Source organism: Branchiostoma lanceolatum, chromosome 19 (genome assembly GCF_035083965.1).
Source record: "Branchiostoma lanceolatum isolate klBraLanc5 chromosome 19, klBraLanc5.hap2, whole genome shotgun sequence".
Classification (NCBI taxonomy): Eukaryota; Metazoa; Chordata; class Leptocardii; order Amphioxiformes; family Branchiostomatidae; genus Branchiostoma; species Branchiostoma lanceolatum.
In genome coordinates this window covers 9,484,791-9,512,379 of record NC_089740.1, presented here as the reverse complement: position 1 = coordinate 9,512,379, position 27,589 = coordinate 9,484,791, and the positions used below count along the sequence as shown (strand labels likewise).

Genomic DNA, 27,589 nt, shown 5'->3' with positions numbered 1-27,589 from the left:
GAGTGAATATAAAATACCGACGTTTTGGGAGATAGATATATATGCGTTGGGTGGTGTTAGCAGAAAGACAGCTTTTGTAGGTTGGTGAGATGTCGACTAGATTTAATGTTTGTCTCTGTCGGTGCTGTTACATAAAGTGTATTTCATCTTCTAAATTGCTTTTCTTGAACAGTACTAACATATTTCCTAGTTAACAGGTACTTATCTGTATTTACCTCTTTCTACTTGTAATGCATGTGTGCTTACTCTGAGTGTACATATAGCTGCTTAATAGTCGTCACTTTAGTACCGCCTAAAGTTCCTGACATAAACATATTACTCAATAACAACATGTAATCTCCACTCATTCCGTCAACTCCTTTTAATTCTTAGGTGGCAAAAAATACGATAAAATGTGAACCTGTCCGATGGCATTAGATATAGTATATTATATATCATATGTATCATATATTGTATAGTTACAGTTAGATAGTATATAGTTACAGTAATGTCGCTAACTAAAACGTCAAATTTCCTATCTTCAAGCAGATGTTGGGGGGAAAAGGGCGACAAAGAAAACGAAACCATTTAGCATCCACAACATCTGCTTGGAGATTACAAAGGCCCCCTTACTTTCTACATATCTCATATCAATCCGTACGCAACAATACGTGTTGTAACGTTTTCGCTACATAGAAAAGCTGTAAGCCGACAAATTTAAAAATGGGAAGTGAGGAAGATATCATCGTTGTATCGAAATCAATTGAGAAAAACACACGTTTCATTATTCATGATAAACCTTTGATGTTGTTATAACTTAATCTTATAACCTAACACTGTTGGTCGCTCGCATTGTTGGTTCTAGAATCTTTCTTCATTTATAATTCGGATGTTTAATTTAATTCATATTTTGTACTACGTTTAATAGTTATTGCCATACATTGTACCGTGTACGGTGTACTATTGTCGTGAAAATTCTTGTTTTATAAACGTGAATAATTTCATCAAGCTGGTAAATCACTAGAAGATAAAGTTGTTTTTTGTGTACAGAACTAGGCGTTTATACCTACATTTGTAGCCGACGTTTCGGAGACCGAATATATAAACTCAGTTACGTTTGGGACCGCAGTCTCCACACTGCAGCAGCGACACCTAGCTGCAGTGCGCAGTAGAAACAGTCGACTGAAAGTATAAATCAACATACACATTTCTGCATGTGATTGTTACCATAGTATCAGAGACGTGCCGTGGCTATCTGGTCAATACGGATTAAGGCCGGAATGTTGTTGTGGTCAGTAGTTGTGTCCTGTCCACTGGACCGTTCGCGGACATGCCTCGCCAATGCTTCCCTCCCCTTACCCAACCCGTACACTATCAGGTGACTCACGCTCAAAGATAGGATAAAACCTATAGCCGTTCCCACCGCCAATGCTGGATTACCGCTATAGTCCAGGAATGTATAAATATAAGAGTTTCCCTCGTATATCCCTCCGGCTGCCCAATACACTACAGTAAATATTATGTATACAATAATAAATATCATCGGATACACAACGTGAAGAAAGCGACAGGGAAACCCTGAAACTAAGATATCAATGATCACTAGGACTGAATTAACGACATGGAGAAGGATGTTACGCGCATCCCAGTCATATGTGGCACCCAGCAAGGCACCGAACAAGATGGACGTGATGATAGCACCGGCGAAGGAACAGTCTAAGATGACCCAGCTCGCCTTTAAGGACCAGTGGAGGGTCTCGGGACTGCCTGTTAGGTCCTGTTGATCAACCTGAAATAGAGAAATAACGTTAACGTTGAGATATCGCGATATAAAAAGATTGTAATGATAAAGAAACACATTATGAGAATGATTGTATTGATTTCAAGAGAATCATTATGCAAGTTTATAAGGCATGCGCGAATTCTGAACTCAACACAAAACGTCGAAAACTTGATTTCGGTCGACTATATCTCAATCGATACCAGTCGATACTAATTTCATTGTATCACACATCATTGGACAAATTGTATAATTATTAATTTCCCTTTCCAATGATATTCCTTGACCTAGCCTGAGTACCATCCTCAGTAGTTACCACTGACTCTCCCCTTTCGCTTGCTTACCACAGAAAGCGAAAGGGAGGGTTGTATTTATCATTTTATTCGCTTATATTCATACATTTCTTGACTAAAGTAGTAATCTAGCCTCTACCAGGCTCAGTGGATCGCTGGAAAAGTAGTACCCGGAAATTTGTGTGTCGCCTATCATCCCTCTTTCCGTAGCAATTACTATTCACTCTATTTGGCCTATTTCTACAATTTTTCCAGCGACTCTCGGAGCCTGGTACACAATGTAGAAGCTAGCAGTAATCCCCTCTTACTGGACTCGCGGCACGCTGGCGGCGTCGCTGCGGCCGATCGAATTGACAAAGCACTTCATCGACAAAAGCAAAGAGTTTCATCGACAAAAAACGAATGTTTCTAAGCTTTATGTGTTTTGATGTCTTTTTGGTCATACTTTTGCGGTGGTCATACGTGAATGATATTCCCATTATAAAGTCAAGGGTAACACAAATCCAATGTAGGACGCAGCGACGCCGCCAGCGTGCCGTGGGTCCAGTGAGAGGGGGGTTTACCCGTCTTGCCCGGTACGACTGATGTATACAGACAGCCGCGCTCCACAAACTGTGAGCGGTGAGAACAGCGAACGCCCAGTGCGAAGCTGTGGCGGCCCACTGCCGGTCGGGAAACTCCCCGTACCACGTCAGAACATCCCGGAGCAGGATGGACAACACCGCGGCAGCGAACAGCACACGGTACAGCAGGAACAGGGCTGGTTTCTGCAGCCACTGCGGAGAGGATAGGGGTGTGTCAAATGATTGTAATTGAATGTGTACATCATCATGGTATTCTCCCAGATGACCCCGCGAGGGGCAAAGAAGGGGGGGGGGGAGGTCCCAGGCTAAGGCGGACAGTCCTCCAGCCTGGCACGGTACGACTCAACGGTGGGACTCGCCACTACCGTGCCAGGCAGGGGATGGTGCGGGTGAAGGATGAATATTTGTATGCATTTGTTCTAACGTTGATTATTTGATATTTGAGAGTATGGCTCCCCCGGGTGCGCCCCTGGGCTGAGCTGGTTTCAGTGTTTATATTGATATGGTTGTTGACTGTTGGTTGGTATGGTTGTTGATCAGGTACGGGTACCGGTACAGAGGTATACGTACAACTTGACAAAGTAATTAACCTGCAGCTGTGGTCTTCAATGATGACAGAAATATGAATAAACAGTAAGAGAATGTTTACTTAGAATTCAGGTATCTTTAGCCTGTATTTACACAAGCTCTCGGCCGGAGGTTACTGACCCCCATGGCGGTTACAGGACCGGCCGCTAGGAGCGCGATTTGTCAGGCTAAGGTATCTTATGCAGATGCTCCCAATGGAATGTTTTTGCATTATTTTTCATTCAAAGAAATTAAGAAAACATCAAATAATACAAATGAAGGGACATAGACTAAGTGACGGCGGACTCAAGTTGTACTCAACTTATATTCTCGCCGTCACTTGTACATTATGGAAAATAAAATGTTTGACAAGACGTGCGAATAAGTTAATGAATACATGTAAATACATAACAGAAGCCTAGTTGAAACGTTAGAATGGTTCCCACGCTATGTAACACCGTCGCCGATGGAATGTCAGCATTGTTTACGTACAGAACTTTGTATGTTTTATCGCACAAGATGGAGTCTAAAACCTAGGCAGAGAAGACTATGTCTTTAAGAGCATGTACTTTGTTTGGTTTAGATGCACCTTGCTGGTACAAGATCTATAGCTACCCAGAGTTCTTTAAGTAAAGTGAAGTAAAGTGAGTTCTTTTGTTATCATTGATTAAGTAAATTTGATTCTTAATATAGCCTGTGTTTACACAAGCTCTCGGCCGGAGGTTACTGACCCCCACCGGGTTGGCGGTCACACTGGGACCGGCTGACCACGTACTAGGAGCGCGATTCGTCAGGCTAATTCTTGTTACTGAGTATAAAATGTTACAGCCAGCAACTGCTAGCTCGCAGTACCAATTGTCGTTCGGTACCATTATCGTCCACTTTATAATTTAGGATGTTTCATGTAAGACATCACGAAATCGCCGGTAAGCGCAGCCAGGGTTGCGGGCGAGTTAAGGCACTGCACCCGATCGCGCGAGTGCCCCATCCTGGTGTGAGCGCCAAAGACGGACTTTCATGTAAGACATCACGAAATCGCCGGCAAGCGCAGCCAGGGTTGCGGGCGAGTTAAGGCACTGCACCCGAGTGCCCGTCCTTGTGTGAGCGCCAGGGACGGGCTTTTATGTAAGACATCACGAAATCGCCGGTAAGCGCAGCCAGGGTTGCGGGCGAGTTAAGGCACTGCACCCGATCGCGCGAGTGCCCCATCCTGGTGTGAGCGCCAAAGACGGACTTTCATGTAAGACATCACGAAATCGCCGGCAAGCGCAGCCAGGGTTGCGGGCGAGTTAAGGCACTGCACCCGAGTGCCCGTCCTTGTGTGAGCGCCAGGGACGGGCTTTTATGTAAGACATCACGAAATCGCCGGCAAGCGCAGCCAGGGTTGCGGGCGAGTTAAGGCACTGCACCCGAGTGCCCGTCCTTGTGTGAGCGCCAGGGACGGGCTTTTATGTAAGACATCACGAAATCGCCGGTAAGCGCAGCCAGGGTTGCGGGCGAGTTAAGGCACTGCACCCGAGTGCCCCATCCTGGTGTGAGCGCCAAAGACGGACTTTCATGTAAGACATCACGAAATCGCCGGCAAGCGCAGCCAGGGTTGCGGGCGAGTTAAGGCACTGCACCCGAGTGCCCGTCCTTGTGTGAGCGCCAGGGACGGGCTTTTATGTAAGACATCACGAAATCGCCGGCAAGCGCATGACCTACCTGCCGTGGAAACAATTGTAGACGACCGTGCAAAAGCCAGTTCTCATAAGCATGAACAATAAAGAAGGAAATAAGTATGATCCTTAGTCATGACTCTTCTTTATACAAAGTAAGAGTTTTATATTATGCAACAGAACAGAATAAACACCTGAAGCCGTAACAAGTTAACTGGAAGCGCCATGCATGACGCATTTCATATGTGATTCGATGTTACAATTCTTCGTCATAGACCTCGGAATAGATTTTGAAAACTTTAGAGCTTTAAACAGGCGGAGAAAATGTACAGACCGTCCATTGTTCTTTTTAGAATCGTTGGTATTTCTTCCCGTGGGTTACACAGAGAAGATACATGACCACTGTGATTGTTAGTTACAGTTCCACATACATTTGTTTGTGACGCACAAAGAGATCAGTTTAAAGGCATGTCACTAACTTACTTACCGGTGCAATGGCCTAGTGGGTAGAGTTTTCGCCTTGTACACGGTAGGTCGTGAGTTCGAACCCCGGCCAGGTCATACCAAAGACTTAAATCATGGTACATACTGCTTTCTCTGCTTAGCACTCAGCATTTGGGAAAGAGTATGGTAGTTAAACACACACCAGCACCCCCCCTGCTGTAGTGACTTACACAAATGTGTGTAGCCCAAGGGCTATAGAAATGGGCGCCACCCCTATGCGTCTTTTCAGGACGCCGGGTCTTTAACTTTAACTAACTTACCGGACTGGTGTAGAAAGCCGAAGGGTCTTCATGATGCAAGCAGACGTCAGATAGTCGACATTTGCCCAAACATCCGCACATTTTCCAGCAAAGACAGGCTAGCAGCGTACTGTCACTAAATGCACTTTGTCGCAATCTATATCTTGCCGGCCCTATGAACTCCGAACACTCACAGTTTCCCAGGGCTGGATTTCTCATCGAGATTAAAAACGAGTCCATAGTAAACAAACATCCGTGATGTAACTACATTTGTATGTGTGTGATGTAACTATAATCTAAGTATGTCCGGTGTGGGATAGGTGTTTGATACTCTCCCATGAATATCTATCTTTATCTCCATGAAAAAATGGAGATATTGTTTTTGGCGTGTTTGTGTGTGTGTGTGTCTGTTTGTGTTTCCGGACTATTGTAGTCAGCATAACTCAAGAACCTCTGGAGGGATTACGATGATATTTGGTATGTGGGCGGGTGTTGTGAAGCCAAAATTCAAGGTCAATTTTAGGCCCCCTGGTATGTGACCTTGGTACTGCAGCAGAACTTCCGTTTTTGTATCTTTTGACCTGGACGTGCTGTGGTCTTGATTTTTGGGTGGCAGATAGCTTGTGATGTAAGAAAGAAGTGGTGTAGGTTTAGGCCCCCTAGCGGCTTGCTCTGGAACTGCAGTGGCGTTATTGTGAAAATGTTCTAAGGAAAGTAACTGAACAAAGGGACGACGGATTTCCATGATATTTAGTATGCAGGTAGCTAAGACAGAGATGTACACAATGATGTGCAAATTATGCTAATCGACACTTAATTTGCATAACTAATGAGGAAAATCAATATTTGCAGTGTTTTCCATTATAAGACTCAAATACGGACTGACAATATTGCATCATGTCTAAGTTAGATAAAGGTGTTTATGACCAAGCATATATTATGTGAATGTGTAATTTATTTGCATACACAGAATAGTTCATGGAGATTTGAGGTCGCCGAACTCTTGTTAAAACCTGTTTTCGATCTATTACCAGGTAAAGTTAAGTCTTACCTGTGCTTAGAGAGTAGCTCACGAGGCAAATATCGAGGTGCATCATAGGATCGACACATCAGTTTTCCGGTCAAAACAAGTTTCCCGTCAGGAGTTATAATGAGTTAACGATTACAATTTTTTCTCCGTATCTGATATTTTGCTGACTTTTTTTCCCAATAAATGTTTGTCGTCAACTCCAATACAGTTTCCCGTATTCGCATACCACAGACGCTTAATCGATTAATCTTACGACCTGCGCATGTCACGCATTACGTGTATTCGCGTGACGTCATTGGTGCGTTCGCCGCCATATTGGGGTCCCTATTTGCATGTTGATGAGTCGTAGTGCTACAAATTTAAATTCAACGGATAGAATAACAAGGAACCTTGCGAAAATAAACAACGATGCTATCTACACTCTCGATGTAAATGCAAAAATAAGGACCGAAGTCAGGTATACACATGAGTGGAGTGAGAGAAGTCATGCATAATACAGTAGCTTCCACAAGGCCTAGGACACACACATCATCTAGCCACGAATGCCAGGAATCGAACTCGTGACCTCTCGATCCCGTGTCCGCTGGCCTAACCAGTAGGCATTGACAGGTGACATACACATATGGAAGCCTTTAGTGTTAGGACAAGACTGAATAGGGATTTATGGAAAAGCATAAAGGTTAGAGGAACACCAAGTAAGGAAGGAATAATTGACTTTTGTATCACGCATTAAAGTTTTATGTAAACTTATATAATTCATTACAAAGGTCAAATAACATGGAAGAGTGGCAAATTCTCCCCTACTACTGTACTGAACACTGCCAGAAGAAGACAGGCCTTTGCGGTATCCAGAAAAAAGGGTCATGGGCAAGAGACGTTCTACCTTCAAGAAGCCGAGGTTTCGTCGACGAGTCTTAGACCCTGAAGAAATACAGACTAACGCAATAGTGTTGACCAAGGTATTGTAATTTTGTCCTATCTATTGTCATCGAGAGCTAACGAGTTTCGTTAGCTTATGATGTGTAAGTTAGAATATACATGGGGAAGCGTAATCAAACGAAAATCTTCTTGTATGTCCTTTTTTTCATATTTGAAAAAGGCTTTTGGTTGATCTTTTCCAGGCGGAGGTGATGGGAACAGGCTACAAAATCAGCAAATGTGACGAAATATGTGAGGTGAGGACATTCCCTTTCATTCTCCTCGCCGACAAGTTGGGATACAAATCAAATTCAAGTTCAGCTAACAAACGTTTACAAATGTATACAGAAGCACTCTGCAGCCATGATATGTAAATCTCATTTCCACAGAACACCACAAATCGCCTGCCCAACCAAGGGACACACGCGTGTGTGCCAATCCACTTCGTCCTTCTACTGACGGTGTTCGTCCTGAGCGTCATGCTGATCTTTTGCCGTGGGCGTCGTCCAAAGCCTTCAGCGTCAAAGAGCGCCCCCTTTCGGCGATGCAACGCAACGACCACCAAAAGTGCGAGGAGACTGCCCTCAGTCAGGGAAGCTCCCAAGGATAACAACTCTTTGGAAAAGAAAGACGCAATGGCTAAGAGACAAAAGTTACTAAGGAACGGATCTGGACGAAGAAAGTTGGGTATCAAATGAGTCTTGCTTTCATTTCTTACTAAATGTTACCCACTTAATATTACCCCCGTTAAAACCTGGTATGCAAGAAAAAGTTAAGATAGGTTTGAATGTGTTCATTTGTCTGTTGGGCCATTAGCTACTGAAAACAGCATTTTATAGTAAGAATTTCTTAAGTACTGCATGAAAAGAAATTCTTTTTTGCTTTGTCAGTTTGATTTAGATGCCGTTTGTCTCTGCCAGCGAATTCGATTATATACACCGTGTGCGTCAATTGTATTAAACCAATCATTTGTCTTTGTCAAATAGGAAAATGAATGAGAATGTTCAACTGAAAAATTCCTTTCTCCCCGTTTAAGATTGTGCCATAGGGCACATAGAGGTATTGTTTTTGATCTGTCAGTTTGTAATTTCGCAGTTGCATATTTCCATATGCTAGCTACACACTTTTATAATTCAAATGACAGGAAATAATCAATTGACATATGGTACAAGTAATGTATACTATAACATGCATGATGAATGAACTGCAATTAAACAAACAAAACATTTATTTCACTGAGGTGTGAGATATCAAAACTCTTGTTGGGTCTACATTTGTAATTAAAAGAATCTTGAACCTTTGAAGTTCTTTTTTCTTCATTGTTGTTGTCAAACTAAAGAACAAGTCCCGACGACGTGTCGAAGCAGCCTTTTTTCTTGGAGTTTTTGGAGAGTTTCAAACTCCTCTGTAAACTCGTGTCTCTTGCTGGGTTTCCGCCTGTCGTAGTAGTGATAGGGGACGGTCCTGTTGTTGTAGGTTTTCATGGGATAGTAACCGTACAGAGACATCCGGTCGCAGAAGGTGGACGCCAGTGCGAAGTTGTTCATTCCTGTGGACGGAGCTTTCCACCATTTCCCACCGCTGAGCCAAGCGAAGAGGCTGTGGAAGTAAACAATTACTTTCAGTCTGATAAAGAAAATACACTTAAAACTATGTGATGTTCTTTTCTCTACCAAACTCAGTAGATAGCGAAAGGTAGTAAAACATGGCCAAATCGGAAGAATGATTTGCCAAAAGAACAAGTCAACAATAGAGTGGCCAGCTAAGCATAGCTAAGTATGTTGTGAGAGTTGATTCTAATGTACAAGAAATACAATTCACTAACTTCCTTACCTCGCCCTAAAGTTCCTCAGCAATGACTCGTGTGGAAAAGCTATTATGACTGAAATGTTGTATTGTTTAAGGACTTCGTCTATAAACTGCAGCCTGTCGAATGCTTGAGACCCAAACATGTAGAGCACGTAGCTGAATATCATGCCGGGGGACTCGCTCAGGAGTTTCAGCATCTTTTCTCTCACTGCTGGGTCCGGCGATTCGAGCTGCTCATGGACCTGCATAATAATGGTTTATTCATCCGTGAATAGTTTTATCAGGTTGGTAAGTCACTAAATGAAAGTACTCTTTTTACACAACTAAGTGTTTTATTCAACCGACGTTTCGGTGACCATCTGTCACCTTCGTCAAGGCAATTCTGACTGGTTCACATTGCACTGCAGCACAGGTGTCGCTGCTTATGGATCTGTTCTCAAACGCAAAGTATTGTATATGCAAATACTTTGCGTTTGAGAAATCTACATTAAACAAGTAACCACATGAAGGAAACATCGCACATACCATCGGTCACTAAGGATACAGAATCATGGCCTCACAACGTATAGCTTGTCTATGTATAAAATATCTCGTCATGTTTCGTCGTACAATACTTTCTAAAAATTTCAGCAAGATATTTTGGTATAGAGCACAAAGCCTCCTTAAGTATCAAGGGCGATTGCAAGTTCAGCAGTCAAAATCATGCGAGGAATTGCGCTCGAGCAGTATCTTCCACTTTTACAGTAAATCAAAGTCAAAGTTCCTTCCGCACCGATGGTGCATAGGCGGTCCCCATCTCCGTTTCAGTAGCCCTTGGGCCACACAACTTTGTGCAATCACTACAGCAGGGGGCTAGTCCACTCTAGTAGTGATGTGTGTTTAACTTCCATACTCTTTCCCAAATGCTGATTGCTAAGCAGAGAAAGCAGTATGTACCATTTTTAAAGTCTTTGGCATGACCCGGCCGGGGATCGAATTCACAGCCGTATGCAAGGCGAACATTCTACCAACTAGGCCATTGGGCGGCCGGTAACAGTAAATAGCCTACCTGAATCAGCCGGATCCCGTTTATCAACGTCAAGTTCGTCCTAGTCCCGACGTCCTTGCTGAACTTGAGGACGGGCGGGAGGTTGGAGCGGATGACGAAGTCGTGAGCGTCGATCTCAGCGCCGCAGCTGCTGTTGAGCAGAATCCCGCTGTTGCCGACCACTGCGCATGTGCGGTAGTGATTGACAGGTGTGTGCACGACGTCACAGGGTCGGGAGGTGTTGCGGAGGGTGAAGTCGCTCTTCTCGCATTGCTCCATGAAGACGTCGTAGTCTGAGAATCGGATGACGTGACGTCTTGCGTCGTAGAACGTCCGAGTGACGCGTCTATGGGGAGGGGTAAGACAATTAGATTATCCGATGCCCTTTTATTGTTACGGTCCCAAACAGGGGCCCGGCCGGGCAGTTTAAGGAAACGAAAAGTATGATATAGAGTAATATAGAGTACGATATAGAGTGATATAGAGTATGTAAAGAGTAGGGGCATGCCCCGGTGTGCGATGGTCAAAACATCTTGAAAAGGTGATAGTCACCTGTTATGTCGATCCTTCCACAAATGTGGTAATGAATTAATAAAATAGATATAAAAGACCACAACATGCACAAACGTCAAAAATATTAATCAAGAAAACATGGAATATGTGCATCAACTTACTGCATTCTTCGAATACGTGAATCGTTGAAGAATCTATCAAAGAATTCCTCAAATTTTCCCAACGTATTGTGGGGAGCCTGTGGTCTGCGTTTATCTGAAATATTCCGTATATAGTTTTTGAGATGCAGAATGTCCGCTTTTGCGTCATCCAAAGTTGTCCCGCGTGATTTAGTATGTTTGTTACCATGTGGTATAACTTCAGTTGGTTTCTTCAATGAAACAGGAGAAATTTGATGGTGTTCTGTTTCTTTTCTGTTTGAAATCTTCACGGGGGCGCTTGGAGACGAACGTCTGTCTCCTCCCATTGCATTCAGGTATCTTTCTGTTCCCGTTGCTTTTGAATCACGCATAAAAAAGTTCAGGATGTCACTGTCTTGGTCAGTGTTTCTTGAATCTTTTGGTAGAGTTTTAAGGACAAAATGACTGTTCGCTTCTTTGTTCATAGAATTTTCAACATCTACGTTAGAAATGTGTTCATTGTCTATTTTTAAGAGATTTGAATCCTGCACAAGAATCCCTGGTGCTCGAATACTTTCTGTTTCGCGCATGTTTACACTGTCTTGTTGCCTAGTTATTGGAGTTTTTGGATTTTGGACAACCATCGAAGGCTCCTGGAGTCTGCCGTCTACACGCGTGACTGAAACATTAGGAAGCCCTCGCTTTCTAACGTCACTGCGGCTCGAGCCTTGCTGTGGAAAATTGGCAGGGTTTTGACTGTGTGTTGCCTTGCCGTTTGCAACTGTACGATGTAGATAACTGTCCACTGCCATGTCGTGTAAAAGTTCGACTGCCATACCAGGACGACGAGGGCTGACGTCTCTTTCATAGCTCTTAAAATTTTCGGCCTTTAAGGTATGGACAACACCATCTGACTTGAAGTAGCTTTTCTTCTTAGTACTTTCTGCAGTCTGCAGTGCATCTTTTACCTTCTCAAGCAAGTTGATATATTTTTGTGTTGTTAACCCAGGGACGATGTTTGAATATTTAGAATGTTTTACAAAGAGTTTAGGATGTCGACGATTGTCTGTTTTGGTTCTATTAATATGGTGAACCCGACCCCTTGAACGGCTAGGTCTACGACGTCTTTTGTCGTTGGGTCCATGGATTGAAAGTTTTGGAGGTTGTGGGCTGTATTGTTTTGCTCCGTACACTACATGGTCTGAAGATCTTGGATCTAATCTGCCCCTTGGCTGATTAGCAGAAGGAAAAAGTCGATGGTTCCTTGAGCGTACATTTCTACGAGGAACAAGTCGCCGTGGAAACCGTCTGTCGACGATGCTTTCAGGTGCGAGTAGAGACATCGAAAACTCCGTTATGGCTTGGTGTTCTTGTATGCAAATTAGAATGCCGAGGACCGTGATGGCACAAAACAGAAGTTTTATTCTCCTGGTGGTGATCATGACTGGTCGGCAGTATGCTGGATAAAATCGTGAAGCTGGGTTACACATGCCCTGTATGAAAAAGAGTATCACAACGCATGAAACAACGATATATATATTGACTGACATTATACTGGAATAGCCCAGAAGAGAAATAGAATGACACGTACTCTGTGTGAAATAGAATTTGACTTATGATACAAATAATGTTTTGGCTGAAATTTTGCTGGGAAGTCCCAAAGAAGATCATAATCCCTGGATTTATAAAAGGTAGGGACCTGGTCTCATCTTGAATTGATACATACGACAATAATTGACTTAGTATGGCTATTCTCGTAGAGTTTGTGCATGCAATATCCATTTGAAGGCATATAGCACAATTTAAAGGTTAGAAATTGGACTTCAACGACGGTAGTACTGGATAGATCCTCTATTAAATCAGATACATGTTACAAATTTTCTCGCTTCTAGATCTGATTTCAGCAGTCATATCTCTATGTGTATATCGAGCGGCCATTTTATTCTTCAACTGGAACATGCACTGTCAGTGGTACAATTTTTCCGTAACATCAATCAAAAGTTGCTTCCACTTACAATAGGGACTCACCTTGTACGGTTGGGAATCAAAAATCATTGGAATGCTCTTAGCAATCGCACGCAAGACATATCGGTTCAACTGTACTGGATATCGCGTATCAGCCTGATGTAACTGCTATTCTCCGCTACGATATCGATTGTTGACACGCCGCCCTCCCCAGCCTACTCAGTCACCGAGAAAAACTGGTTTCATGGATTATCAAGTGACCTTGAAAATTTGACCTTTGATATATTCAAGCATTGGAACTCGCAAGGGCTAAACAAATATAGACATTGTCGACAAACATTGTTGCATTTATCAACCACCTCACCGTGAAAAGTTTTGGTGTACTTTCCATTACTTTAAGTAATATATTATCGCTATGTTCATATATTGTGCACGTGATAGCAAACGGATAGGCCTATGGCCTTTGGCTAATACAGGCAATTAGATACGCCTATTTGATCAGTCTGATGATCACCCTACTGGACAAACCCTGTCGTCTTTTTCTTACCTGACGTCATATACTGGACAAACGGGTTTTGGCGCACATGCGCAGTGGCAATGTTTTGCTCTGTCGGTCAGTTGTCTTACTGAAATAGGTCGTCAATCAAGCCACGTCCCCACACCAGGGAAAAACGACTGTGTCTTGTCCACTTCAGTTTAAGAGGCCACCAGACTTGCCAAGACTACTGTTAGGTAGGTATTATCACACCGTTCTGACTTGCTTTCTTTTAAATTGTTTCTGTGTTGCATGTTTTTACGTGGCGACGTATGCCAATATTGCAAAAGCGTTAGAAATCGTGACCCACTTTAATCAAGGAGGTTTAAATATTTAAACCTCCTTGCTTTAATATACATAAGTTGTGTAGCTTGAAATGGATGTTTAGATTTATGTTTTGATTCAAAACTGTACGTATCAAATCATATTGGAACATGTGCAATGGTAAGTGAATGTGTGTGTATAGTGGATGTAGGGTATAGAGTGAAGGTATAATTTGGAACTAGTCCATGTTGGACAGCGTTCGGCTATATTTTAATTTCTGACATTAGCTTTTTCTCTAAACTTAGAATTGCATAACAACATGATTCTCCCATAGGCATCATTCTCCCAAAGCCGTGGTCCAATGTTCATTGTGCTTGTCGAAAAGAGCTAGAGGAACTTTCCGGCACAATGAACCTGTGATATAAATACTGTAGATAGTGTCTGTCTTCTCTGTCACGATCGACCAGTTATTCAGCGACATAGAACTGGATCGAGATTCCTTTCCTTTTACTACGATTCATAGAAAGCAAAATGACGTCCTTGTTAAAATATAGCTCCACATTTCATTCTAATCGTTCTGTCCCTATGTGTGTTTTTCTAGGTTATATTTTCCATGTCCACCGAGGTAGATGCGACCACCGTCTCGATGTGCAGACGACTTTCCCGCCGCTTGATGCCGCTGATGCTGGCTATGCTCCTGTTCGTCTTGTACATAGCCACACAGGCCGTCTTAAAGTGCCAGGCTACCCGCCAACCGTACGGATCACTGGGAATAAGGAAACTCAGCGGCATACCGGGGAATGAGGTGATAAGAAAACTCGGTGGTATATCGGGGAACGAGGCGATCGAAGAGAAGTCAGAAAACGCCATTTCAAAACCTCTCAAAGCGTTCCTGGTTATTCTCATCCCGACTGGACCGAAATATTTGTGGAGAAGAAACACTCTTAGGCAGACGTGGTTTAAGTTAGCAGACGACAACGTTCTTCAGCGGTTCGTCATAGGCATGAAATCGTTGGACAAGGAGGCTACAGATGAATTGATCCAGGAGAACAAAGAACACGGAGACTTAGTTTTCTTGTGGGACTTTAATGACTCATACGGTGGGTTAGCGGCAAAGGTGTTATTAACATTCAAGTGGCTGGACGAAAATTTGGACTTTAAATACGTCCTCAAGACAGACGACGACACATTCGTGAGAACTGAACTCCTTCAGAAGGAGCTAAAGGAAAGAAACATCCAGTCGAAACTGTTCTGGGGATTTTTCAGCGGGAAGTCACCTGTTTATCGTGAAGGGATCTATGAAGAAAAGGACTGGTTCTTGTGCGACACGTATCTACCGTACGCGTTTGGAGGCGGCTACATATTGTCTGCGGACTTGGCACATTTCATAGCTAGTAACGCTCATTGGCTGAAACCTTACAAAAGTGAGGACGTGTCTATGGGGGCGTGGCTATCACCGCTGGATGTGTTTAGGGTGCATGATCCAAGGTGAGTGGTAGCGGAAGTGGAAAGAAGTTTTTGTGCGGCGGCATTTCTTGTTCCGTTTAGATCTCACACTTTCATGTAAAATGATGAAGTTGACTGTCCAAACTCATTACATGACTGTCACAGTGATTGAGTAAAAAGAAATGTCAAATGTCTTTTTTTATACATCGAACGGCAATCAACAGGTGTCGTCAACACCTCCGACCTTCAAATAGAACCAAAATGGCGGACGAGAAAAAAATGACGTCATCACTACGATTAAAGACCCACTATGTAGTTTTAGGCCAATACAGAAAGTAGATTTTCCTACTGTTTCTTTGCATAGCAAGCTTTATCAGCTCTATAGAATTGCTTACAGATATTCAGGAAGGGAGGTTACAACATTACTGCACCATACAAACAACTTTAGAAAACTGTTATCCTCCATCCAAAACAACACACAGTGTGAAACTAACACATGGCCACACATGGCTTCTGTACTTCTTATCAGGCTGACCGCCCAGTGGGGGGCCTGTTTACAGTTCACCAGTTTCTGTAAAAAATCATCCTTACCAGAGTTCTTGCAGTTTTGAAGGGAAAATAACCACACTTTATTGATACCCTTCAAAGTAGACTCTCTAGAATAAATTAATAGTTGTATTCTACCCTGTTGGAAAAAGATATGAGTGTTTCCAAAGAAGAAGAGCTTCATGGCATCTGGCAGTCTAACGTGTGCCTAAGTGATTAGACCACCATGGGGGTCCTCCAGTGCACTGGGATGTTGTTGTTTATTTACTATTGAGGTGGTGTCCGGGAGTTTTTGTTTTGTTTTTGTACAGTTCACAAATATCAAAAATAGACGAAATAATGAAGAAAATATGCTGAAAAGGGGTTGTATATGTCAGTACCTGCCATTAACATTAAGATTTGCTCACAAGAATATTTTCAATTTTTGCGCCAAAATCCTACGGATGCACTTTCATTTGAAAAATGTTAACCAAACCCTCCGCTCTGTTTTTCATTTCTGCTTGTGTCTTTACGGTCATTAATGTACCCGTTGCTACCATATAGCTACCATTGCATTCATCTCTCGTCAGTTCTCGTCATGTCTCGTTAATTCTCGTTTTTGTTTCTCGTAGGTTCAACTCTGAGCACGAGTCCCGCGGCTGCATGGACGAGTACCTGATCAACCACAAGGTGTACGACGAGGGCATGAAGGCGCAGTATAAGATGGTGATCGAGACGGGGAGACTCTGTCCGAAGGAAGTTTTGAAGAGAAGGTCTTACATCTACAACTGGGACGTTCCTCCCTCCCAATGTTGTAACAGAACGTGGGGAATCATTTAATAATAATGTTTTTCGCAAAACCCATGTCTGTAGAAATGTTTCCAGAGATATAAAAGCCTCTGCGACCCCTTTTCAAGTCTCTGCAAAACCCTTTCGCAACCTCTAGGAAAAGGGTTTAACAGGGGTTGCGAAAGAGTTGTCCGCAGAGGCCGTGGAAAGGTTTCGCATTACCTGCAAGAATGTCCTTGTGGGCTTTCGTACAAAGAAGTTTTGTTAAAGTGTTCGACGTTGTTTACACAACATTTCGTTATGTATATGATCAGTAATGAAATCTAACATGTGAAACAATATTCCATTTTCCTAACTGATAACTGACCTCTTTAGCATAGCTAGGTCGACCTATTCAAAATGAAGAGAAAAGAGCAGAGTTGTATCAACAAGAAGAGTAATTTTGACGCTGATAAGTTGGTTAGGTTACTCTACATATTCAAGTAACACACGCACACAATTGTTATTTTCCACATTTGATTACGTGACAAACAGATTTTAGAAGACCAAGGAAGACCAAATAGGGATGTCTCACCAATGCAATCATTTTGTGTGTCGCCAGGAGTCTCCTATAGACAGCGTTATCCTCGATGGAGTGACCTAGATAGAAAAGTGAAATTTTCAATCATCATAATGTATTAGCATGTGACATGGACAACACTGTCTTTAATGTGTAGGAATCATTTCTATTGAGTACAAATCATGTAGTGTAGTTCACGTTCTATCTATCGCACTGTTTACTCCATCGTGTCGTGTACGTTATTTGTAACTATGTATTTAGACATTTTTATTAAAACCTTAGAAAAAGATTGCATTTTGGCTGCACATCCCTTCTCTATGTGTTTAGTGTGCAGTGGAATTCAACGACAGTGGTTGAATGATCTCCTTTGTATTCCTTGGGTTTACGTAATGTGTTTATCAGCTGGAAGATAAACACACATGCTGCTTCCCACGTCCTAATAGACTTTTGTGTACTTTTTAGATAACTTCTGATTAGAAGGTTTCGATAGGTACGCATATAGCACAAATAGAATTAATGGAAGCGCGGATGCCTATAGCCGATAGCAATAAAAAATACAATTATACTCTTAAAAATGGCCTCTTGTTTACTACACATACCAAAATAACGTTCGTCTCACAAAAGATCATTCTTTGCAATAGTTTATACTTGTATTGTGGAGCTGACTAATTATGAACGTTGTTTTCTAAATTTCAAGTATTGAAATCTTTAAAAAGTTCTAATATAAAAAAAGTTTCAATAGCGATTAACAGCTCGAGTCTAGCTGACATTGCATACCACATAGGCCGAACAGAGCTAGTTGATGAGTGGTCAATAGGCATGGTTAGGTTAGCTAAGTTAGGTTAGTTATTGGCTGATAAGACAGATAAATCTACCTCACGGGCCGAGCAGAGCTAGATAATGCAAATTCAATAGATAGAATTAAGTTGTTTAGACGGGAGCCTCACATCGTCTGCCACACGGACAGATCAAAGCTAGTTGATGAATGATTAATAAATAGTTAGGTTAATAAAGATAGTTAACTGGTATTACCTGATGACTTAGACGGGGGTAAGACAGCGATGTCCGCACGGGCCGGGACAGCAGATCGTCCCTTCAGAACAGCCGAACCCCAGGAAGTTAAAGCGGCTGCTGCCGAGTTTGAAGGAGAAGCAGGCGTCCTGGTAGGCACAGCCCCAGGCGAGGTTTAGCGGGTAGGTGGGGCAACTGTCACGGACCTCTGCATCGGCTACGAGACAAACATTTGAAAATAATCATAATATATTCTGCAGCAGAATTTTAACTGTGACATGTATTTACGAGTTTGCTCAATGCATGCGCACCGCCGTATACGGTAGCTGGCTACGGGAGCGACCGAGGGAGCGGAGTAGAGCTAGCTTTAGTAAGGCTGGCACCAAAGCTAAAAAGACAGATAAGACTTACTCAATTTTTCAGCTGAGCAGCGCCAGTCTTTGTCAAGGAATGAGCAATCCACCGTTTCGGTTTAGATAATCGTTTCTTTGCAAAGAAACGCTGCTTTTGGGATTTATGAAGTTTGAACATTGGTATTTTCAAACTTTGATGGTTCATAATTTTATGACGACACTGGCATCCGATTACAAGTCAGGAGCGAAACAAAATGAAATTTGGCGTTTTATGTTGTCAAGAAATGGAACCTTTTCAATGGTAACGTGTATGAGACTATTTTCGAAGCTGCTAGTTGTCGTCGTTTGTGCAATATTGAGATTCTCGAACCGTTGACTTTGCGCCTTTGTCTTGTTAAAATTTGAAATGGAACCTACCTCCTTGAATGAAAAACACTGCAGCGAGAGTGAATAGAACGAACATCTTCGTGGTAGATGACATTTTCAGTAGAGACAGTACTCGTAGGGTCCACCGTATGGAAGTCGTACTTTTATGATAAGGTGATCAAATAAAGTAAATTTACGTCATCATACGTCATGTGTGACCGGTTCCCACCAATCAGTAAAAACAATGGTTCCATAATCAACAAGAATGCAGGAGCTGGTGACAGATATAGACGCTTTACATCGCCAGGTAGAACCTCGATAAACTGACAAAAAGTGGTATTTTTCTACTCATAAATTATAAGGTCAAGAGCTATTCCCACAATGCACCGCGCCCGTGCATGTCGACCTCTGACTTGGGTTACGGGAGCATAGTATCTGTACCATTTATGCAAATACTTCTTAATACATATGCAAATTTATAATCTATTCTAATTACATATAAAGAATATATAACAAATAGTGTACAAACCTTCATGGAGAAAACATGGAAAAACCATGGAGAAACCTTGAGATTCATGGAGAATCCTTGAGATTTATGGAGAAACCTTGAGATTCATGGAGAATCCTTGGGAAACCTTGAGATTCATGGAAAAACCTTGAGATTCATGGAGAAACCTTGAGATTCATGGAAAAACCTTGAGATTCATGGAGAATCCTTGAGAAACCTTGAGATTCATGGAGAAACCTTGAGATTCATGGAGAAACCTTGAGATTCATGGAGAAACCTTGAGATTCATGGAGAAACCTTGAGAATCGTGGAGAAACCTTGAGAATCGTGGAGAAACCTTGAGAATCGTGGAGAAACCTTGAGATTCATGGAGAAACCTCGAGAATCGTGGAGAAACCTTGAGAAACCTAGAGATTCATGGAGAAACCTTGAGATTCGTGGAGAAACCTTGAGATTCATGGAGAATCTTGGAGAAACCTTGAGATTCATGGAGAAACCTTGAGATTCATGGAGAAACCTTGAGATTCATGGAGAAACCTTGAGAATCGTGGAGAAACCTTGAGAAACCTTGAGGTTCATGGAGAAACCTTGAGATTCTTGGAGAAACCTTGAGATTCATGGAGAATCCTTGAAAAAAACTGAGATTCATGGAGAAACCTTGAGATTCATGGAGAAACCTTGAGATTCATGGAGAAATCTTGGGAATCGTAGAGAAACCTTGAGAAACCTTGAGATTCATGGAGAAACCTTGAGATTCATGGAGAAACCTTGAGATTCATGGAGAAACCTTGAGATTCATAGAGAATCCTTGAGAAACCTTGAGATTCATGAAGAATCCTTGAGATTCATGGAGAATCCTTGAGATTCGAGGAGAAAACTTGAGATTCATGGAGAATCCTTGAGAAAACTTGAGATTCATGGAGAATCCTTGAGAAAACTTGAGATTCATGGAGAAATCTTGAGATTCATGGAGAAACCTTGAGATTCGTGGAGAAACCTTGAGATTCGTGGAGAAACCTTGAGAAAACTTGAGATTCATGGAGAAACCTTGAGATTCATGGAGGGAGAAACCTTGAGATCCATGGAGAAACCTTGAGAAACCTTGAGATTCATGGAGAAACCTTGAGATTCTTGGAGAAACCTTGAGATTCATGGAGAATCCTTGAAAAAACCTGAGATTCATGGAGAAACCTTGAGATTCATGGAGAAACCTTGAGATTCATGGAGAAATCTTGGGAATCGTAGAGAAACCTTGAGAAACCTTGAGATTCATGGAGAAACCTTGAGATTCATGGAGAAACCTTGAGATTCATGGAGAAACCTTGAGATTCATGGAGAAACCTTGAGATTCATGGAGAAACCTTGAGATTCATGGAGAAACCTTGAGATTCATAGAGAATCCTTGAGAAACCTTGAGATTCATGAAGAATCCTTGAGATTCTTGGAGAAACCTTGAGATTCATGGAGAATCCTTGAAAAAACCTGAGATTCATGGAGAAACCTTGAGATTCATGGAGAAACCATGAGATTCATGGAGAAACCTTGAGATTCGAGGAGAAAACTTGAGATTCATGGAGAATCCTTGAGAAAACTTGAGATTCATGGAGAAATCTTGAGATTCATGGAGAAACCTTGAGATTCGTGGAGAAACCTTGAGATTCGTGGAGAAACCTTGAGAAAACTTGAGATTCATGGAGAAACCTTGAGATTCATGGAGGGAGAAACCTTGAGATCCATGGAGAAACCTTGAGAAACCTTGAGATTCATGGAGAAACCTTGAGATTCATGGAGAAACCTTGAGATTCGTGGAGAAAACTTGAGATTCATGGAGAATCCTTCAGAAAACTTGAAATTCATGGAGAAATCTTGAGATTCATGGAGAAACCTTGAGATTCATGGAGAAACCTTGAGATTCATGGAGAAACCTTAGAAACCTTGAGATTCATGGAGAATCTTTGAGAAACCTTGAGATTCATGGAGAAACCTTGAGATTCATAGAGAAACCTTGAGATTCATGGAGAAAGCTTGAGAATCGTGGAGAAACCTTGAGAAACCTTGAGATTCATGGAGAAACCTTGAGATTCATGGAGAAACCTTGAGATTCATGGAGAATCCTTGAGAAAACCTGAGATTCATGGAGAAACCTTGAGATTCATGGAGAAACATTGAGATTCATGGAGAAACCTTGAGAAACGTTGAGATTCATGGAGAAACCTTGAGATTCATGGAGAAACCTTGAGATTCATGGAGAAACGTTGAGATTAATAGAGAATCCTTGAGAAACCTTGAGATTCATGGAGAAACCTTGAGATTTGTGGAGAAACCTTGAGATTTATGGAGAATCCTTGAGAAACCTTGAGATTCATGGAGAATCTTTGAGAAACCTTGAGATTCATGGAGAAACCTTGAGATTCATGGAGAAACCTTGAGATTCATGGAGAAACCTTGAGATTCATGGAGAAACGTTGAGATTAATAGAGAATCCTTGAGAAGCCTTGAGGTTCATGGAGAAACCTTGAGATTCATGGAGAAACCTTGAGAATCGTGGAGAATCTTTGAGAAACCTTGAGATTCATGGAGAAATCTTGGGAATCGTAGAGAAACCTTGAGAAACCTTGAGATTCATGGAGAAACCTTGAGATTCATGGAGAAATCTTGAGAATCGTAGAGAGACCTTGAGAAACCTTGAGATTCATGGAGAAACTATGAGATTCATGGAGAAACTATGAGATTCATGGAGAAACCTTGAGATTCATGGAGAATCCTTGAGAAACCTTGAGATTCATGGAGAATCCTTGAGATTCATGGAGAAACCTTGAGATTCGTGGAGAAAACTTGAGAAACCTTGAGGTTCATGGAGAAACCTTGAGATTCTTGGAGAAACCTTGAGATTCATGGAGAATCCTTGAAAAAACCTGAGATTCATGGAGAAACCTTGAGATTCATGGAGAAACCTTGAGATTCATGGAGAAATCTTGGGAATCGTAGAGAAACCTTGAGAAAACTTGAGATTCATGGAGAAACCTTGAGATTCATGGAGAAACCTTGAGATTCATGGAGAAACCTTGAGAAACCTTGAGATTCATGGAGAAACCTTGAGATTCATGGAGAAAACTTGAGATTCATGGAGAATCCTTGAGAAAACTTGAAATTCATGGAGAAATCTTGAGATTCATGGAGAAACCTTGAGATCCATGGAGAAACCTTAGAAACCTTGAGATTCATGGAGAATCTTTGAGAAACCTTGAGATTCATGGAGAAACCTTGAGATTCCTGGAGAAACCTTGAGATTCATGGAGAAAGCTTGAGAATCGTGGAGAAACCTTGAGAAACCTTGAGATTCATGGAGAAACCTTGAGATTCGTGGAGAAACCTTGAGATTCATGGAGAATCCTTGAGAAAACCTGAGATTCATGGAGAAACCTTGAGATTCATGGAGAAACATTGAGATTCATGGAGAAACCTTGAGAAACGTTGAGATTCATGGAGAAACCTTGAGATTCATGGAGAAAACTTTAGATTCATGGAGAAACGTTGAGATTAATAGAGAATCCTTGAGAAACCTTGAGATTCATGGAGAAACCTTGAGATTCATGGAGAAACCTTGAGATTCATGGAGAAATCTTGAGAATCGTAGAGAGACCTTGAGAAACCTTGAGATTCATGGAGAAACTATGAGATTAATGGAGAAACCTTGAGATTCATGGAGAAACCTTGAGATTCATGGAGAATCCTTGAGAAACCTTGAGATTCATGGAGAATCCTTGAGATTCATGGAGAAACCTTGAGATTCGTGGAGAAAACTTGAGATTCATGGAGAATCCTTGAGAAAACTTGAGATTCATGGAGAAATCTTGAGATTCATGGAGAAACCTTGAAATTCATGGAGAAACCTTGAGATTCGTGGAGAAACCTTGAGAAACCTTGAGATTCATGGAGAAACCTTGAGATTCATGGAGAAACCTTGAAATCCATGGAGAAACCTTGAGAAACCTTGAGATTCATGGAGAAACCTTGAGATTCATAAAGAAACCTTGAGATTCATGGAGAAACCTTGAGATTCATAGAGAATCCTTTAGAATCGTGGAGAAACCTTGAGAAACCTTGAGATTCATGGAGAAACCTTGAGATTCATGGAGAATCCTTGAGAAACCTTGAGATTCATGGAGAAACCTTGAGATTAATGGAGAAACCTTGAGAATCGTGGAGAAATCTCGAGAACCATGGAGAAGCACGGAAAATCGTGGAGGAACCTTTAGAAACCTTGAGGTTCATGGAGAAACCCTTACATTCATGGAGAAACCTTGAGATTCATGGAGAATCATGGAGAAACATTGAGAACCATTAAGATTTATGGAAAAACCTTGAGATTCATGGAGAAACCTTGAGAAACCTTGAGCTTCATTGACAAAACCTTGAGATTCATGGAGATACCTTGAGATTCATGGAGATACATTGAGGTTCATGGAGAAACCTTGCCATTCACGGAGAAACCTTGAGATTCATGGAGAAACCTTGAGAAACCTTGAGCTTCATTGACAAAACCTTGAAGTTCATGGAGATACCTTGAGATTCATGGAGATACATTGAGCCCTCGTTCTCAATGAAATGTGCAAAATAGCGATTTTTAGGGTCGAAACATTGATCAGCTCATTTTCCAAGCAAACCTTCCCTCATTTTTTAGCTGAACATCTCCTTTTATGATCCCCAAAATATTACAGCTAATTTATCATGGAAAGATGCCGAAAATTTCTATGCTTTGATAAGATGTCCTTGGAGTTTACCCATATTTTTGCTGAAAAAATGTTGAACATCAGTAATAAGATACTTCAATTTTGGAGCTTTCATGTCGTGACATCGCCTTCAAAACCTTTAGTTGAGGAGTCAGTATCTCTGGGAAAGCGTCTGTCGAGTTTAGTGCCGTGCTGACGATTGCTTTATAACTGTTTCATTCAGGATTAATATTGTCTGGATTTGTTTTTGCATTTCGACTTGTTTGAGATAGATATTTACCAGGGACGGAATCTGATAGTTCTTGCAAAACGTTCCATCCTCCGTTGATCCGAATAATTTAACTCTTACAACATCTATAACATATTCAATGTTGCGAACTAACACTGCTTAGGAGCAGTAAAGCATTTGGAACGGATGGGGAATCGCGGAAAAACGGTAACGGAGATTACATACTGTCGCCAAAAGACATGTTCACCAGACGTAAGTCGCCAAGTTGTAATTGATCGACTTCTGATTTCTTTTCTTCTTCAAACATATCAAAGGCTATAGATTACTTATTGTCTTGAGGTTTAAAAAGAATTCAACTTTGGAAACAAAATTTGGAAGAAAGAGTAGAAAATTGGAATATGATAACCCTACAGGGGGTTTCTCTCAGTTGAATCTATATTTTTCTATTCTAGTTCAAACGCTTTTGCATTATGGTGCACAACTACAAAAAGTTCTGCGCCAGATTATGTATTTTCCGCAACAGGTGTAATCTCCGTTACCGGTAACGGAGCTTACTGCAGTAAAACTTCGGCTTTTCCTTCAAAGGGATTTCCGTTTTTGCGTTCCATCTTTTATTATTAAAAGGATGTTTGTACGGGCATTTAGAAAATCGGCAGCGTTCCTACACCAGGCCTTGTTAACAACACAGAGAGCATCGAACAATGGTAACGGAGATTACATTCATCACTGCACTGTCATTTGTTCGAGGAGGTGGTTCACAACTGATAGCAAACACTTCTTATTTGTTCCTTTTAAAAGCCACAAAAGCTTTAAGTCGTCATAAAAACAACAGGTTGGCACCTTATATGTGGCATATCTAAATGTCAGGAACGTCTTACTTTAAACAGTAACGGAACTTACCGTTTTGGGCGACAGGCATAAACCGCCTTGCACAGCGTACAAGAACAGTGACAGGAGCGATCTGACATGATTTGTCGGAGGGCCTTAGTAGCTGGATTCACCAGTTAACCGGTCATTCTCTGAACTGAATTGTTACATTCTCTGCTGCTTTTTAAATTTTGCATGTCTCCGCAGGCGACAGCCGTTTTTTATGACTCTTCGGACCACCCATTGCCATAATTTTTTCTAAGTCAAAACCTATAAGTAATTTTGAGGTGCATTTTTCGTGAAACATGATACTTGTTGTGGGAAAGTGAAGAAAGCATCGATGGTGCCCGTAATTTGGCTCATATCAAGTCGTAAAGGCTGACGACAGCAATTTGTACATTCAAATGAGGTTCATGGGGAAACCTTGCCATTCACGGAGAAACCTTGAGATTCATGGAGAATCATGAAGAAACCTTGAGATTCCTGGAGATACCTTGAAATTCATGAAGAATTTTTGAGATTTCTGGAGAAATCTTGAGATTTATGGAGAAACCTTGAGATTCCCGGAGAAAACTTGAGATTCATGGAGAAACCTTGAGAACCATAGAGAGACATTGAGATTCAACGCTAAACCTTGAGAATCAAAGAGAAACCTTGAGATTCGTGGAGAAACCTTGAGATTCAAGGAGAAACCTTGAGAATCATGGAGAAACATTGACAATGATTGACAAACCTTGAGAATCCTTTAGAAACCTTGAGAATCATGGAGAAACCTTGAAAGGAGAAACATTGAGATTCATGGAGAATCTGTCAGATTCATGGAGAAACATTGAGATTCATGGCGAAATATTGAGAACCGTGACCTTGAGATTCATGGAGATACCTTGAGATTCTTGGAGAAACCTTGAGATTCATGGAAAAACCTTGAGATTTAAGGAAAAACCTTGAGATTCAAGGAGAAACCTTGAGATTCATGATGAATCATTTAGAAAAATACAGATTATACTTATCCCTTCCTATGGCGACCGCCTCATTTTCAAGTGTGTTTTGCGGTCGGATTTCGCGGAAATGTTGGCTTTTGTAGTACAAATTATGACGAAAATTTGTACATGGTGTAACGTTATACACAAACTACAGCGATAACGGCAAACGTAATTTTTGTAGGATATTTCTGTCAATGAGAATTGAACCTGGCGGGGGTCATGCTGTCTAAAATGAAGAAAAAAACAACAACAACATCCATCCATGTAGTACACTGTATTTGAACACCTCGACCTGGAAACATGCTGTGAGTGAATCATCTGCATGCATATGGTGACCACCTGTCCATCGTGGCCGTTTTGCTCGGTCCCCCGGTGGGGCTTTGGGCAGGTTTGACTGTACTTGGACGTGTCGATCTCAAAAAAAGACGACAAGGAAAATGACGCTTACAGAAAAAAAAAACACTTGTCCTTTTACTTGTCCTCTGTATATGCTACCATACGACGAATTTCTAGTCTCACCGAGGGCGCAAGGGCTGATACTAAAGACCTGACACAGGGTGGACGGGACTCCATTATTGTCAGGAAATAAGCCAAAATCCATATGTCGTCATTTCTATCGCAGGATAAAATTACACAAAACATGTCTACTTCAGCACATTTACCCTCTTACTTTACTTTGTTAGGTTTGTAAGGCCACAGTCATACCTGAAAAGCTTTAGAATAAAGGAATTGCGCAAAGGTATTCAATTTTCAAAGTCAATCCTGACATCGCCAACAAGGCTATGCTGACCCAGGATAGTGTGTCACGATGTTCCTACAGCCAACTATAAATCAGAGCTACAGAGCGATAAGCAGAAATTGGTCAATAGTCAAATAAGTGTGGGCAAGATCGGTATGAAATTGTCAAAATAGGTTACATACATTAAGACCCCCGAAGTGTAGGGGTGATATAAATTCTCCTCCAAGCCGAGGTGTCATATTCATTAAATTAGGGATAGATGGTAACACTCGCCGCACACGCGCTACCACCCAAACTGATCTCCATGTTTCTCCATTAATCTCCATGTTTCTCGATGAATCTTAACGAATCTCCGGCTTTCTCAATAGACTCTAACGAATTCTTCATTAATCTTCAGCATTTTCACCATGCTTCGGAATGAATCTCCATGAATGTCATGGTTTCTCCATGATTCTCAAGGTTTCTCAATAAATCTGAAGGTTTCTCCATGATTGCCAAGGTTTCTCCACGAATTACAAGGTTTCTCCACGAATGTCAACTGAATGTTTCTCCATTAATCTTAAGGTTTCTCTGTGATTCTCAATGATTCTCTATGGTTCTCAAGGTTTCTCCATGAACCTCAAGATTTCTCCATGAATATCAAGGTTTCTCCATGAATCTCAAGGTTTCTCTATGGTTCTCAAGGTTTATCTATTAA

At 41.6% G+C, this 27,589-nt stretch overlaps 2 protein-coding genes and 2 long non-coding RNA genes across 5 annotated transcripts; 1 reads left to right on the top strand and 3 right to left on the bottom strand.

The window, feature by feature from the left end:
- Window positions 1-113: 113 nt before the first annotated feature.
- LOC136425635 (uncharacterized) lies at window positions 114-5,506 on the bottom strand. Its single transcript, XR_010754097.1, has 3 exons — window positions 5,349-5,506; window positions 2,616-2,828; window positions 114-1,768 (listed from the first exon to the last, which is right to left on the bottom strand). It is a non-coding gene; the product is annotated as an uncharacterized lncRNA (long non-coding RNA).
- Window positions 5,507-8,757: 3,251 nt separating this feature from the next.
- LOC136425342 (uncharacterized) lies at window positions 8,758-13,475 on the bottom strand. Its single transcript, XM_066414190.1, has 5 exons — window positions 13,049-13,475; window positions 11,063-12,513; window positions 10,410-10,734; window positions 9,386-9,603; window positions 8,758-9,151 (listed from the first exon to the last, which is right to left on the bottom strand). Exons 1-5 carry the CDS (start codon window positions 13,073-13,075, stop codon window positions 8,881-8,883), a joined length of 2,292 nt encoding a protein of 763 aa, XP_066270287.1. The 5' UTR covers window positions 13,076-13,475; the 3' UTR covers window positions 8,758-8,880.
- A 104-nt stretch (window positions 13,476-13,579) lies between these two features.
- On the top strand, window positions 13,580-16,955 carry LOC136425343 (beta-1,3-galactosyltransferase 6-like). Of its 2 annotated transcripts, XM_066414192.1 has the most exons (4): window positions 13,580-13,717; window positions 14,386-14,589; window positions 14,626-15,272; window positions 16,388-16,955. In XM_066414192.1, the coding sequence occupies exons 2-4, from the start codon at window positions 14,398-14,400 to the stop codon at window positions 16,593-16,595; spliced, it is 1,047 nt and encodes a 348-aa protein (XP_066270289.1). In that variant the 5' UTR covers window positions 13,580-13,717; window positions 14,386-14,397; the 3' UTR covers window positions 16,596-16,955. The 2 variants fall into 2 exon arrangements, with proteins under 2 accessions (XP_066270289.1, XP_066270288.1); XM_066414191.1 differs by having other exon boundaries at window positions 14,386-15,272.
- Window positions 16,956-17,043: 88 nt separating this feature from the next.
- On the bottom strand, window positions 17,044-19,043 carry LOC136425345 (uncharacterized). Its single transcript, XR_010754002.1, has 3 exons — window positions 18,885-19,043; window positions 18,136-18,331; window positions 17,044-17,183 (listed from the first exon to the last, which is right to left on the bottom strand). It is a non-coding gene; the product is annotated as an uncharacterized lncRNA (long non-coding RNA).
- Between the last annotated feature and the right edge of the window lie 8,546 nt (window positions 19,044-27,589).